The following is a 14,760-nucleotide window of genomic DNA, read 5'->3' on the forward strand; positions in this document are numbered from 1 at the left end:
TAGGGGGTGGTGCAGTGTGTGTGATCATTGATGCAACAGTGCACTTAAAGGTATGATACAAAATCACATGCCCCTGGGAATTATGCCAAATCTATTGAAAATCACTCAAAAGCAGAGGAGGCATGGTGTGAAAAGTGACACTTTAATGACAGTGAAATTGCAGCTTTCTGAAAACACTTCCTGTCTTATCTGCTTCAAACATTATGTTATTTTACTTCTTCTCCTTTGGCAGACAGCAGCTATCACCTGTGACATTAATATGGATAAAACTTATCTTTCTCTATATTCGCCACCAACACATACTGAGGCGTGAACAGTATACTCATTTTCAGCTTCATGGACATTTTCAGTCTGCATTGAGAGGGAATGTCAACACTGCAAGGACAAAACAAAACCACCTGATACTGCCAGTGAATAACAAACATCTGTTTAGCTCAATGTTATTTTAGCCTCAAGACTGTTTAATGTCAGCAAGCGTGGCTTGATGTGACCTTTACCATCTGCGGAGGAGTACATTAATAGGTGCCACTTGTGCTGATTGTAATAAGATGGTATCTGACCAGGGTCCATCGCACTGATTGTAATGTCAGTGGAGGTGAACGTAGCAGCACTGAAATTGTGTTTCACAGCATCAATATCACATAGCCATAGTGTATTTTATCCCAATGAAAACAGCCCCGGAGTTAAAAGTAACAATAAAAATTAAAATATCCATGTCTTCATTTGAATGCTAGCTGAAGCAGCAGATCATTTTAAGGTAGGTTTATCCTTTATTTTATTTACGTTATAACAAACAAATAACAAGGGTAAATATTCAAAATTCTAAAGTTTGTGATTGAAATTATGTAACATGTTCAATGTGCATGTATGTTGCAGTAAAAAACAAATGCACATAAACACCAGTATGTCCTTTCCCGATTTGGCTGATGCTTTTATGCAGAGTGCTTTACTGGATTGCCCTACAGTGAATGGAACATTACTCTTGCAGTAATAGCATCACACTTTTATCCACTGTGCTGTATCATGATAAAACCTTTAAAGAAGGACTCCCTTACTGGTTATAAAGTACAGTAGGAACAGATGTCTGCCTAATCCTGCTGCTGGGCTGAAAGTACCCACTGTAAAATAGACCTTTTAATGTGATCTCAACCTTTAAGTAAGAAGCAACTAATGCTCTATAGGATTTCACACAGAATGGGTTGGCAAGTTTGTTGATACTGTGTACATGTGTGATTGGTTCTTCACACAATCTTTGAGTCCACTATTTGTTAGCTCAATGCTGAGGCCTGTAACTAGAAAAGATTACACACCTTGTTTCCGGAACAGTTGGCTGCTGACGATTTCAGTCATGGAGGCTACCTTCTGTTTCTGGAGTTTCTCAGGGGGGATGCAGGAATAAAAGTCATGCAGCAACTGACTGCAGAGAGAAAGCGGTAGACGGTGGAATAAATAACCAGCAAGATCGTTATACAGGAAGAGCAACAGGTTTGTTTTCTTGAAAATGAGCACAATAAATATTCAAGAACAATGTTTTTACAGATTATTGTACGTGTTTAGAATTTTAACAAAAACCCTCCAAGCTCTGATTGTTCCTACCATGTAAATGATTAAAAAAAAACAAAAACACAACCATATGTTTGTAAATCAAGCTTTAAACACCTCTCCTTTAGGGTCATAAAATATGCAACCACTAAACGCAATGGTTGTACAAGAGTGCAGCATGGACATGAGCATAGCAGTGTATGCTGCATGAAAACAAATGAGCCAAAGCCTAAACACACTTTAATGAAGACACAGGTTTGAGTCATCTTCCGCATCAAATTCAATTTTAGAGTAATTAAACCAGGCTTGTTGCAAGCCCTGACGCCACTTAGAAAGATTGAATGCTCAGTACATGGCAAACCCTCTGTCTCCATTTTTCTTTTGTCTGTTTCTCACTTTGTCTCTGTCTCCCTTAATTATGCCACAGGTTGCAGAAGCACTTTCGGTAATGGTATAAAAGAATTAAATGCACGACCTCTGCTCCCAAACACAACAAAAAGGTTTGTATGACTTTTGATGTGCATAAGCTGGCACAAGGACACACTGGGGCACAGAGGCTCAGTGCAGACTTATCAGGCCCACTAATCATCTGAGCTGAATTTAATTAAAACCCAAAATGTCAGCCTATTCCCACATGGACATGCAGAGCAAGAAAACACATGCATAGCTGACAGTGTATGTGCTTGTACCACTCCTTGGATCACACTACAGGTGAGTTTACAAGGTGTCGGAATGTGACTATACAGAAGATGAGACAAAGCTTTGATGTCCACCTCATGCACAGTGATTGTAATTCACACAGCTTGCTTTTGGAAACTCTGCCTGGGGCTATACTGATCAGGAATGCAATGGGGACCTTACTTTCAAGTTCAGATGGCTCGGGTTCGTGCATGTGGTTGTAAATAAGTGCAGAAGACAGATAATAAGGGTGAATGGATGTGTGCGGAAGAGAGGGAAAGAGAAAAGGTTTGACAGAAAGTGAGAATATGTGTACTGATTTTGAACACTCTGCCGGCCCTCATCGCCTTTCTCCCCGAGTGTGTTTGCTTGTGTGTGGCTGGTGTAAAAGGTAGCACCTTTGTGATGGTGTGTTGACGTCGAGCCACTCGAGGGACTGAAGTGGCAGATGAGAATTGTCCACAAACACACACGTGCACGCACAGGTCACAGAAAGGTGACAGGAGAAATCATAGGGGTGAATGTGGAAAGTTTGAAACTGAATGTGGAAAGTTTGAAACTGAATGTGGAAAGTTAAGAAAAGATCAAATAACAACTTCTTTCGGGAAAGTAATAAGATCATTCCAAGAAAATGGATCCGTGTTCGGTTGTGGAATTGTTAGAGGACAAATAAAGTACCAGAAATGTCTAGTTTGAAACAAATGTCGCAACTGGTGAAGTATGAACACTGAGGTCATTTCCTGAGCTAAACACTGTATTGTAAGTTTGATTCAGGGTCAAAGGGGGGTTAAACAAGTCATTCCAAGACGTTTTGCTCGTCAGGAGGCTGAGAATAAGAGGAGAGGCTCAAAAGGGTTTTGTTTGATGGTTTCACTGAAATTGTCAATTCACTCAGGGGCACATGGAGTGCGTTTGAGTGTGTCCTCGTGTATATGTCAGTTTGATGAGATTTTTTTTTATCACCTGATAAAGAAGCTAGGACTTGACCAGGATGGAATATGTGGGGGACAGAAGGATGGGGGTCACTGAACAAAGCCAGAAGGAAAAGTTGAGCTGTTCTGAAAGCTCCCATAAATCCTCACTGTCAGTGTCCCTGAATGAGACCAAAGATAAGGTGCTAGTGTGTGTGTCCGTGTGTTTGTGTATGTGTGTCTTTGAAGGTAAGCTTACCTGAGGAGTTTGGCATCAAACACTTTCTCAACATCATGCAGGACTGTTGGCAGGTACTTCAGAGCAGCAACCTGATGACACACACACACACACACACACACACACACACACACACCATAAGTAAACACCGTTGAATTACTGACTTGAAATCCTGTGGAAGCTGTTGGTGAATAGAAGGTGACTTTGCCATCAAACAGTGTCTCATCACAAGTGTGAGAAAAGATCTGCTTTATTTTTCACAGGGCCACTTATCTGTCTGCCTAACTTTTTGTGACTAAATCTTATTGTAGGTCTGCCTTGGTGTAGGTAGTGGGAATGAGAGGAAAAGAGAACATTGAGGTAGTCAGAATCAGATTGAAAGATTATTTTACAGAGAAGTTGGAACACTAGGAATAACAGGAAGATAAGAGAGTCAGACAGAAGAAGAAGAAGCAGAAAGGGCAGAAATGGGGTGAAGACAAGAAGAATGTAAAGAGGAGTACTAGGTGGTGAAGTATGGGTGCAAGGTGAGCACGCATGATTACCCTGAGCAGCAGAGTGGTGGTGTAGTCTGTTCTCATCAGGCTGTTGATGGACTCAAAAAGCCTCCTCAGCGACTCCTCAAACTCCGCCTGCTCCTTCCCCTCGTACAGCCTAGGAGGGCAGGAGTAAATTAATGGAAATGCAACAGGATAAGCAGAAAAGGGCAGAAAGGGAGACAGCATGAGACCAACATCAGAAAAAAATGACATGACATGATGAAGGAGGCAACACAGAAAAATGAGAGAAAACAACGGGGTGTGTGGAGGATATGGGGGGAGTTGAATAAGAGACAAAGGGTGAAGGATGGCTCACTAGTAACTCAAGTTGGATGTAAATACAGACAGAAAGAGCCTTATTTTATATATTTTTTTCTGGGCAACAGAAATATTGAATTATTCCTGACTGTTACACTAGTTATATTTACATATTATGGTTACATTTTAGTTTATTAACTAAAATGTAACCATAATAAAAATGTAGATTGACATAAATTAATGGACAGTTAATTCAAAGGTCAAAGGTCAAAGTTTATTTATATAGCACATTTACCCAGTCACTACTGACCCAAAGTGCTGTACGGATACAGTGAACAGCATAAGATAAAAAGCATTATAAATAGCCAAGTAAAACCCTTCTAAAACAGAATATGCCAAAAACAATAAGGGGTTAATATATACTGTGCTTGCTTCCATCCTTTGTAATATAAATATCTGTCAGCTCCATCACTTGAACCAGGTGTTGAGTTCATGATTCTAGTCAGTCTCCATACATAACCCAAGGGATCATCATGCAGTAAAGCACATACTTCAGGAAGCCACACCTCTAGTAAGCAGGTCAGGTGTAGTAGCAGCATTTAAGCCAAGCCTCACATCCATGCATTAAAAAAAACAACAAAACAACAACCTTGTATTGACTCATCCCTGTTATGCTTAAACTATTTTGTTATACATTGTTTTCTAAGAAGATTTAGTAGGATAAGACATGATAATGAAATATGATAAATTGGTTTATATAAGTAGTCACATCTGTCCTTGGCAATCATGTTCATTGCGACTCTATAACAAGCCTGTGTGTATAACTAGGCTTTTTTATCCTCTAGACAGATTTGATTTTCAGGCTTTTAAACATTCTATTATTTCTCCACTCCACTGGGATGTAAACTATTCTGCAGTTGTTGTTTTGTATCACAGTTTAAATTGATTCCAAGTTGGACATTATAATGTTCTTGAAGTTATCTTCATCGAGCCCAGACTGGCTTCCTCTGCTCTAAATCAGATTAAAGTAGTGAAATTACACCTAAATTCTTGTGTTTTTATGGAAATGGGGCATTAACTGAATTGGCTGCAGTTCCCCACATCTTTCAATAATATGGTTCAATGCAATATTATAGTGATGCAGCAAACCAATGCAGTATTACGTTGGCAAGGTAAAACTAAACATAGATAAGCACTAGCTGCTGTGATTACAGCATTCCTGACTTTTTATAAAGAACTGGGTTGTCTTTGTTGCTGCTATTCACATCACATGCAAAACACCCACACATTCCTCTATCATCCCTACTTCCTGCACCCCTAGCAAACTTTTCTCTCAACCATCTCTCCGCCCCTTTCCTTCCCCCGTCTCCTCACTATCTCTGTGTGATTCAGTGGAGCTGTGCAGTTCTTAATTACAATAGAAGTTATGAGTGCTGGAGGGAAGGATTAGCATGTGGCACACAGCGAATTTAGCATGTGGGGGGATGGATTAAGCGGTTACACACAGAGGTATTATCACTGGGCTCTTTGCAGAGTACAGTTCTGATTACAGACGCATTGTCCTGCTTAATCCGGGCCTGTGTGTCCATGAATGTGTGTGTGAAATTTTTAGATCCCAGTGGGGACTTCAACCTAAATGCACACTAACCGATAGGGACTCGTGTCACCATGGGGATAAAAACTGTGGTCGTAGAGACTCCTTTTTGAGAGTTAAGACATGGTTATAGGGTTCAGGCTACAATTAGGTCAAGGTTGGGGTAGGGGTTAAGGTTAGGCATGTAGTTTTGACGGTTAAGGTCGGGCTAGGGGGCTAGGAAATGCATTATGTCAATGAGATGTCCCCACGGGAATGGAGGAACAAACGTGTGCGTGCGTGCGTGCGTGCGTGCGTGCGTGCGTGTGTGCGTGTGATGGGAGAGATGATGTGTCAGGGTCAGTGTTGATGTGATAACACCAGGTTGTATACACATATTTGTACATGTATGTGTAAAAATAACCACAGGCTACAACTTATCTACACACGCACATAAAAGGCTACACTACACATAAAACACATGAACTAAACAATACAAACATCATAGCAGCTCAGCGAATTAATACCAGAGACAGATGGAGAGGAGAGAGAGAGGGATAAAGGGGGAATCAAATCAAAGGGGGAGGGAAGGAGGGAATGTACAGAAGGAGGATGGCTCAGCTGCATGTAGTTGCGGATGAGGAGGAAGAAAATGATAAAGGAGAACAACAAAGCAACACTAAACAATTCCACTATGAATTATGAAATCCCTGTCTAAGCAAATCAGTCACAAATGTCACCTTGTTATGATATATAATTGCAGTTCCTCCTGGTGCAATCAGTAAAAATGTTGCAAATGCTGCAATTAAGTAGTGAGATGCAGGATTTCCTCAGGTTTGGCCAAATTTAACATGCTGATATCTTGGAGGACACATGGGCGAGCGAACATTTGCTGCACTGACCAGCGATGCTGCGATGCATTGAAAAAGTATAATAAAAATGACATTGTTCCTCCAAGACTGATATGTGAAACTTTTAAAAATGCAAGAATGGTCAAATAAGTCACATAATTTCCTTCAGTATTGTTAAATCCTATATTAGTTGAAGAGTTTATTCATGCAGACAATTAAACAAACACACTAGTATAATTGTAAAAAGCTGGAATTAATCAAAATGTCGTTTGGTCTGTACAGCTTGGGATTTCTGTATGTGATGAATGGGGAGTAGAGAGTAGATGGACAGAGTAAATCAACTATACATCACTGTAAGCGTAGCATTTCTCATTACATTAAGATATGCTTTTATTACCAGATATTATGTCTTCCTTTCATGACTAATGATCTCAAAATAATGAGAGATGTCATTACATAAATAAGACAACCCCCAGATATTGTGATTACTAGAAAATATTACATAATCATAATATAAGATGTCATAGGAACAGAAAGGATCTCATAATAATAAGATCCTTATCGCATGATGAGCAAGTATTTTCATATGAGAAAACATACTTATTTTTATGTGCTTCCATGGGAAAACAATTAAAAGAAGAGGAATGAAGGAAAGCGAGACGGTGAGATTTAGAGATAAGGAGAGGGATGGAAAGAAAGAGGACGAGGGGAGATAACACAACTGAGAAATAGAAAATAGCAGGTGTTCGGGGGAAGGAAAAAGAAAGAGATACAACTGATGAACTATACTATAGGGAAGTAATGTAGGCTATAGAGCGTGAAGGACAGAAAGAACGTGAAGGAAAGAGCAAAAACAGGTACAGCACGCCTTACATATTTTCAAAGAAAGAATCACACGCTCCTAATAGACTTTGCATGAACACGAAGCCGGTTTGACAAGCTAATAAATCTTCAATGCCACCTATTTAACTATTAATGACTGCTATTCTTGATGGTGATGATGATGGAGCCGTACAGATGCACCTACTTAGTGACTACCTTGGATACCTGATTCTCTGTTGGCATGACAAGGCCTTATAGGAGAAGTAATCTGATGGGAAAACTTCAGCTGCAGAGTTGAAGTTGTCAGCTGCAGGTAGTTAGATGGCGACAGAAAGAGCAGGAAAGAAAGAAATAGAGAAGGAGAATGACGTTCATTGGTTCAGAGATACCCAAGGGCGGCTGGCAAGTGGAGCTCAGTCCATCTGGGAGCAGTGGAGCAATAATGTGATGCACGCACTCAAACAAAGACATACACTGTTATAAGTTTAGTTTTGGGTTATGTTTGTATTGTATTTTTCCCTGTGTGTTTCTGGTTTTGCCATTGTTTCACGTGTCTATCTATTTGCCTCTGTTTCTCTTGTTCCTTGTCCCTAGTTATTTATGTCTTGTCTCTTATCTTGGGTCTTAGTCCTGTATTTTAGTTCTTTGCCTCAGTTCTTAGTCCAGTGCCATTATTTCCTTAGTCCTGTGCTTTCGTGTTTTCCTGATCTGTGTACTTTTATCATAATGGTCTGTGTCTTAGTCCTTAGTCTTATATCTCCATGTTTTATTGTAGTCTTGTCTCCTGTTTGGTCCCGTCTCTGTCCGTGCCCTGATTTTGCTGTCTTTCCGTGTTTTGTGTTTTACTTTGGTAGATCTGTCCTTGTGTGTTCCTGTGAACTTTACTTCCTGTTTTATTTTGGTAATCTTCTGTACTTGGTGTCCTTGTCTAGCTTTGTTCCTGTGGTTGATTACCTGATGTATTTCAGCTGCGCTTCCCTCCCTGCTTGTTTACCAGTGTATATATTGTCCTCAATTGTCTTCAGTCTTTGTCACGTCCTTGCATCTATGTTGAATGTTTGTTGAGTGATTACCTTTGTTTGGACTTTTGCTCTGAGCTCTGTGTAGCCTGTGCAGTTAAGTTTTGTTTAAATAAATATTTTCTGTTGAACTGAATCCTCCTGTTAGTGTCTGCGTTTGGGTCCACACCCTAGCTCCTGCCACTGCACTCAATTACCCATGACATACACTAAGAAGTACGCTTAAATGTATGGGTGTGGGCTTGTGCATGCCTACACATCCACATAAACACACACACTCACCAACCCACTTGGAAAACCACACAAATGCAACCACACAACTCCCAGCACACTCTATGAATAAATAAATAAATGCACACACCACATGGATAAACAAACACACCAATTTCAACAAACAAAGCCTATGATGCCCTCTAGAAGATTAAAAAGAGACCTTCATTGACCAGTGGACATCGAATGACAAACACATACCAGCGCACGCACACACACACAGACAGACATCCCCTCCCAACTCTGTTACACAACCACATTTGCATTTATTGTGGACAATATTGCGATTTGTAATTGCGATTCAATTATAATGGAAGAAATGGCACTATGAATCTACTTGCTTGATTATCAAGATAAATGTACAAAATACTGATATGCTGACATGTGTATTTCTCAACTTGAACAAAGTTCAACGATAAACAATATTTATAACAATAACTAGTAAAACAGAACAAGGGAAGCGTGTTGCTCTATGGAGGAGGCGGCTAGAAGGAGCACATATTGGCACACTGGCATTGTGACCTGGGCTATATCTACATCTATCTACCGTAGTTTGTTGTCTTAAAGGTTATTGGCACACTGCTCATGAATAATTTTTTTGATTGCACGTAGGCCTATTTGTTTTAGTGGAAGTGTTTTTGTTTTATGTGAGAGCCCAATGTGGGAGTAAATAATGAGCAGACTGCAACGCACAGAGACGAGTGTCACACACACACACACACACTTTCTGTTTTATTAAATCGCACCCATTTTGCAGATATGTAATCACACATGACGACATTGCGATTAGACTAATTGCGCAGCCCCAAACATTTCACACGTAAACCTTGCATTCTTTTGTGAACAAGCACTCCATTACGCGCGTGATTGTGTCTTGTACACCTGCACATCTACAAACACATACTGTTGGGATCACAAGAAACTCACAGAAGAAGCGGTTTATTTGTGATCATAACTGAACTTTTTTCATATGAGTTTCCTAGGAACCCTCCAGAAAGTCACACTGATGTGTGAACTCTGCCCATGGACGCAGCTGGCAGCTCCAATTGGTCAGTGTCTTGTGACCTCTGACCTATGATGTCACCTCATTGACAAAAAACGCTGCTCTTCTTCTGGATGGACACCGGCCTGACCAGGTGGCTGCAGCGGTCTGCCAGCATGGCCTGCTTAGAACAGAACTATCAGATCTTACAGCCACGACACAAAGTCAAGCGTCCCTGCAACCAACTCAGTTAGCTAGCGGCTAACTTTGAGGAGAACATACGGAGTGGCCACACCCACTCCTCTCTAACACGACACAGCAACGACTGCCAAGAAACCTGCTTCTTGTTAAGGGGAGATTATTACATGACCATAGTTCTCACACATCACATAAACATACTTCTGATTCGGCTTAACAAAACCACACACATGCAGCAGGAAAGTTAAAGTTCCCGCTGCACATGCTTTCTTAGTACGACAACGTGAGTTAATGCTCATGCATGTGAGACACACAGGCAGCAGAACAAAGGTGCACACATACAACAACACCCATTGTCCTTATCACACACACACACACACACACACACATCTCTTTGTCGTCATTTAGGTTTAGTTGAGTGCATTTAGTTTGATCTTGTGTGCTTTGCTTTGTTTATCTTGTTAAATAAATACTTGTGTATATACTTGCTGGTTTCTTTTAATATTGCATAAGAATGAATATAGTGGCAACCTACAAAGAATTCCAAATCCTTAATTAATTTAATTATTAACCAGAAAAGTATATTTCATGAGACTGAATAAGGTAATTGGCTTTCAATTTTCTTGTTTAAGAGTGGTGCCCTGAGGAGAATTTAACTTCTGTAATTGTATTATTAACTATTAAATAATAATAATTACATTATTTTATATAAATATTGATGCAATTTAAACCTTAATCCCCAACAGTACTCAAGTTACCCATAGGTAAGACACATGGATCATGTTTCTTGTCTGTCAGCATCAACTTTTGCGCAGCACTTATCTTATGGTGCGGCTCACAGCTCAGCACAGTGGGTGTCATAAGTCTCTCCTGAAGGACTTTGTCTGTCTGGTGTTTTCATTGGCTGCCCATTCAGCAGCCCTGCCCTGTCATTAGCTCTCATTCGCACGCCGCACTTCATCATTAATACTTATTAGCACAGCTGTTTCTAACAGAGCTGTCAAAAACAATTACCCGAGCAATGCTACTGGTCCAAAAAGAAATTAGTTATTATCATAATGATCACTCCACAAAAAGTTGCACAAACACTCACTGGGAGTAGAGCATGCGCGAGCGGACGATGAACTTGAAGATGTACTCGAGGGCTTTGAGGGTACGAAGGATTGGCTCACATTGTTCCCCTCGGCTGGACACATCCAGATACCTCTTCAACACCGACATCAGCTTTCTGGGAGAGAATGATGAGAAAGAAGGAGAAAAAGGAAGAAAGAAATCAAAATCATCAGAATTGTCATTCCTATTCTGATGTTCCACAGGTTGGAAAGTTAATCACCAAACTCCATTTTTCACTTCCATAGAGCAGAAACACGGAGTGCAACAGAGTGAAAGAACGAGAGGGGAAGACTGGCACAGAGGTGGAGGAGGAAAAATGGGAAAACAGTATTTCACACCTCAACAGATGTACCTTTCACACAGCTCACAGACATTTTTATTTGCGCCCCGATGCACTATGAAAAAATCATTTTCCAACACATGCACATCCCACAGGCGTATTTAGACACACACATAAATATTCTGGTGTGTCTAAGCAGTTGGAGTGAGGTGTGGGTGGCACAGAGTTCAGTCTAAGTTTATGACCTGCTAGCATTTCTCTGCCCAATCTCCCTCTGCATTATCTGTGGCATGCAATACTAACATATTTATAATAACACATTAAACAATATTATAGCCCTAAAGAGGCTTAAGACTTTTGGCTTTGTGATGGATCTGTTTCCATGAAATGGCAACAGGGGGTCACCTACTAACTGGTTTAAAACTACCCAATCCTCTTAAACAATAAAAGTCCCTTAAAAATTAAATTAACTCTAATCTGGCCTCACTGGCATCAGAGTGGCCTTGAAAATATTACCAACATTATTGCCATTCAGTCTTCCCTGGTTTTGTTTTGGTGTATAGCTTAAAGGCAAGCACAGGAGGATTTATTCTTTTTTTTTAAAGAGCAAGAGATAGGGAGTTTAAAATGTAGTGAGAGGGAGTTAGAGAGTTTTACATAACAGCCTCTGAGCTGACAAGCGTTAAGCTGCAGTGACCCTCTTAAAGAGGGTGAACACCAACACACTGGCAGGGGAGGGATGGAGTGATGATGGAAAGACAGATGAATAGATGGAGTGAGGAACAGACAGGAAGAAAGTAAAGCAGTTACAAGAAGATGGAGCAGTTGTGGTTAGCAAGAAAATATTTTGGGGGGGAGGGGGGCAGCAGGAGGAGTCAGACATGTTTTTCATTTCCTAACTGAAGCTTTGGCACTGCAAACAAATGCTTTCTCTAGTACCCACTGAATTAAGTGAAGTGAATTATCGGAGAGATTAAGAAGCAGACAGAAGTGTTCAGGGAGCACGCATGAGTGCTTCAGCTGCTACTCCACAGAGAGGCAGGGTTAAAACTCTGGCTATCTGAGTGTACAGTAAAATAACATACTCTAATCTTGTTCAGTCAAGTGCTCCAAAGGCTAACACACACACTGACCTCCAGTGGCAGCTAGATACAGTGCAGTATTTTGTCACTTAACATTAGATATTCAGGTCGCATTTAAATTACCACAATAGGTTTACCTTTGGTAGGGCATGGCATACCTGACAGGATTATGTTGATTGCGACTGGGACAACCCATATTAATGCTACATATACATTTCTGGTACTGGACTTTAAGCTGTCAAACTTTCTAGGAACCACAGAACAGTCTGTTTTTTTGGTTGGATGACAAAGCATTACTGAGATTATCTGATGGGATTTAAAAGATTTATAATTCCCAAGAGGTGGGAGAATTGCCTCATGAAAATTTGCAATGCAAAAAAGAACACTGTCCCCGCGACCCTGTACGCAGGATAAGCGGTTGACGATGGATGGATGGATGGACAAGACCTCTGTTGCAAAACTTGATGATACTATTGTTTTCACACAAAAGAAGTATGGCATGTTTGTTGACATGAAGTCTAACACTGTCCTTATATGTCCCTAAAGTCAAACCTAAAGTAAACTTAAATAGCCAGTCGCGCTCAGTAAGTTTAATTGATAATAAAGTCTTCCGTGCCAGATTCGCAAAGAGAATCTCTTTGCTTCCTCACGATCTTACTCTTCTTAAGTGCTTTTTGAAGACCTTATGAAGAGCAAAAGGACTTTTTTCAATTATTTACGTGATTCCTATTATATTTTACACATTACATGTTGCTTGCCAACTATGTTTATATTTCTGGTTGCTTATTTCTATTATGTGTAAAATGTCAATTTTAATGTACATATCTTTTGCAGATTCACATTAAGTGCTCTGATGACAATGGTATGATCATTGTCATCAGAGCACAGATTTATTAAAATCTGATGCGAGACATACATGGTGATTAGGTCAGTGCCTCGTGTCATTCAGGAAACTCATACAAAACAAAATGAAATAAAAGAAAGCGTGCTGTGATCAAGAAAGTAACCTACTTGTAGGCCAGTGTGGCGCTGAAATGCTGCTTGATGTAGGCCTCCAACACTGTGTTGAAGTGCTGGAACTTTCTGTCAGCGATCAGACCTATGATGTATATCTGGCAGACAGAAGAGAGACAAAGTGGCTTACATGTTTACATAGCAGTAGGCATGTACAAGCCAGATGAGAAGTTATGTACAATCATCTGATGGACATGTTTATTTGGAAAAAGATGGACAGGTAAACACAAAGATGTCAGGCTCGATACACACAGAGACAGCTTGTCAAGAAGTCAGCTGCATCTGTTGGCACACACACAAGGATTTGCCGGGTACACACACACACACACACACACACACACACACACAATATACTCACCAAGGCGTCAAACACAAGGATGTCGTAGTCGTCGGTCTGGGAGTGTTCCATCATAATGTTGAACAAGGCATCCAGAGTGTCCTGCAGAAACTACACACACACATACATACAGACAAATGAGATGTCTGGTGAGAGCGCACTCACGCCAGTCGACACACTTATACAAAAACACACACACACCACTGACCTTGACCACCTCCTCGCCATCAATGATTTTGAGTTTCTCCAGGTTTTCTTTGAGGAGTTCAGGTCGAGTCCTCCACTTGAGCAGCCCCAGTAAGCCCACTGGAGAGGAGAGACACACACAACATTTTCTGTTCAGCCGTCTTTACTTAACAAACATATGCTGTCTTGTTTAATAGTGGATGCTAATAAAAGCTATTCCCAGTTGACAATGTAATTTTCTAAATTATAATTTTTCACTTTCTCTCCATGAACATTTGACAAAGCTTGTCTCATTCTGTGTTGTTCAGAATACATACAAACTGTTGAACAGAATTCACCTGTCATTGGTTTTTTAATATAATGCCAAAGATAAGAAGTTGATTAGTTGTAACACTGAATTAAAATTAGAGCTGAAAGAATGTCAATTTAACGATTACTCGACAAGAGGAATAAATTGCCACTTTTGATAATCAGCGGTTTGCTGCTTTTCTCCGTTTCATGTCATTGTAAATTTGATGCTTTGGGGCTTTTGGATATACAATATATCCTGCATATACAGTGGGTACGGAAAGTATTCAGACCCCTTTAAATTTTTCACTCTTTGTTTCATTGCAGCCATTTTCCAAAAATCAAAAAAGTTCATTTTATTTCTCAGTAATGTACACTCAGCACCCCATCTTGACAGAAAAAAACAGAAATGTAGAAATTTTTGCAAATTTATTAAAAAAGAAAAACTGAAATATCACATGGTCATAAGTATTCAGACCCTTTGCCGTGACACTCATATTTAACTCAGGTGCTGTCTATTTCTTCTGATCATCCTTGAGATGGTTCTACACCTTCATTTGAGTCCAGCTGTGTTTGATT

At 40.2% G+C, this 14,760-nt stretch overlaps 1 protein-coding gene across 2 annotated transcripts in view; it reads right to left on the reverse strand.

Annotated features, from left to right (window-relative positions):
* The window catches only part of LOC123957337 (dedicator of cytokinesis protein 2-like), a 108,762-nt gene that overhangs the window by 79,337 nt on the left and 14,665 nt on the right, over positions 1-14,760 (reverse strand). For both annotated transcript variants that reach the window (XM_046030033.1, XM_046030034.1), the window contains exons 18-24: positions 13,916-14,013; positions 13,729-13,818; positions 13,368-13,468; positions 10,975-11,109; positions 3,915-4,023; positions 3,391-3,461; positions 1,311-1,417 (exon numbers count right to left, since the gene is read on the reverse strand). In XM_046030033.1, coding sequence (XP_045885989.1) covers positions 1,311-1,417; positions 3,391-3,461; positions 3,915-4,023; positions 10,975-11,109; positions 13,368-13,468; positions 13,729-13,818; positions 13,916-14,013 — 711 coding nt within the window. The remainder of the gene's footprint in view (positions 1-1,310; positions 1,418-3,390; positions 3,462-3,914; positions 4,024-10,974; positions 11,110-13,367; positions 13,469-13,728; positions 13,819-13,915; positions 14,014-14,760) is intronic.

Source organism: Micropterus dolomieu, linkage group LG19, assembly GCF_021292245.1.
Source record: "Micropterus dolomieu isolate WLL.071019.BEF.003 ecotype Adirondacks linkage group LG19, ASM2129224v1, whole genome shotgun sequence".
NCBI classification, from domain to species: domain Eukaryota; kingdom Metazoa; phylum Chordata; class Actinopteri; order Centrarchiformes; family Centrarchidae; genus Micropterus; species Micropterus dolomieu.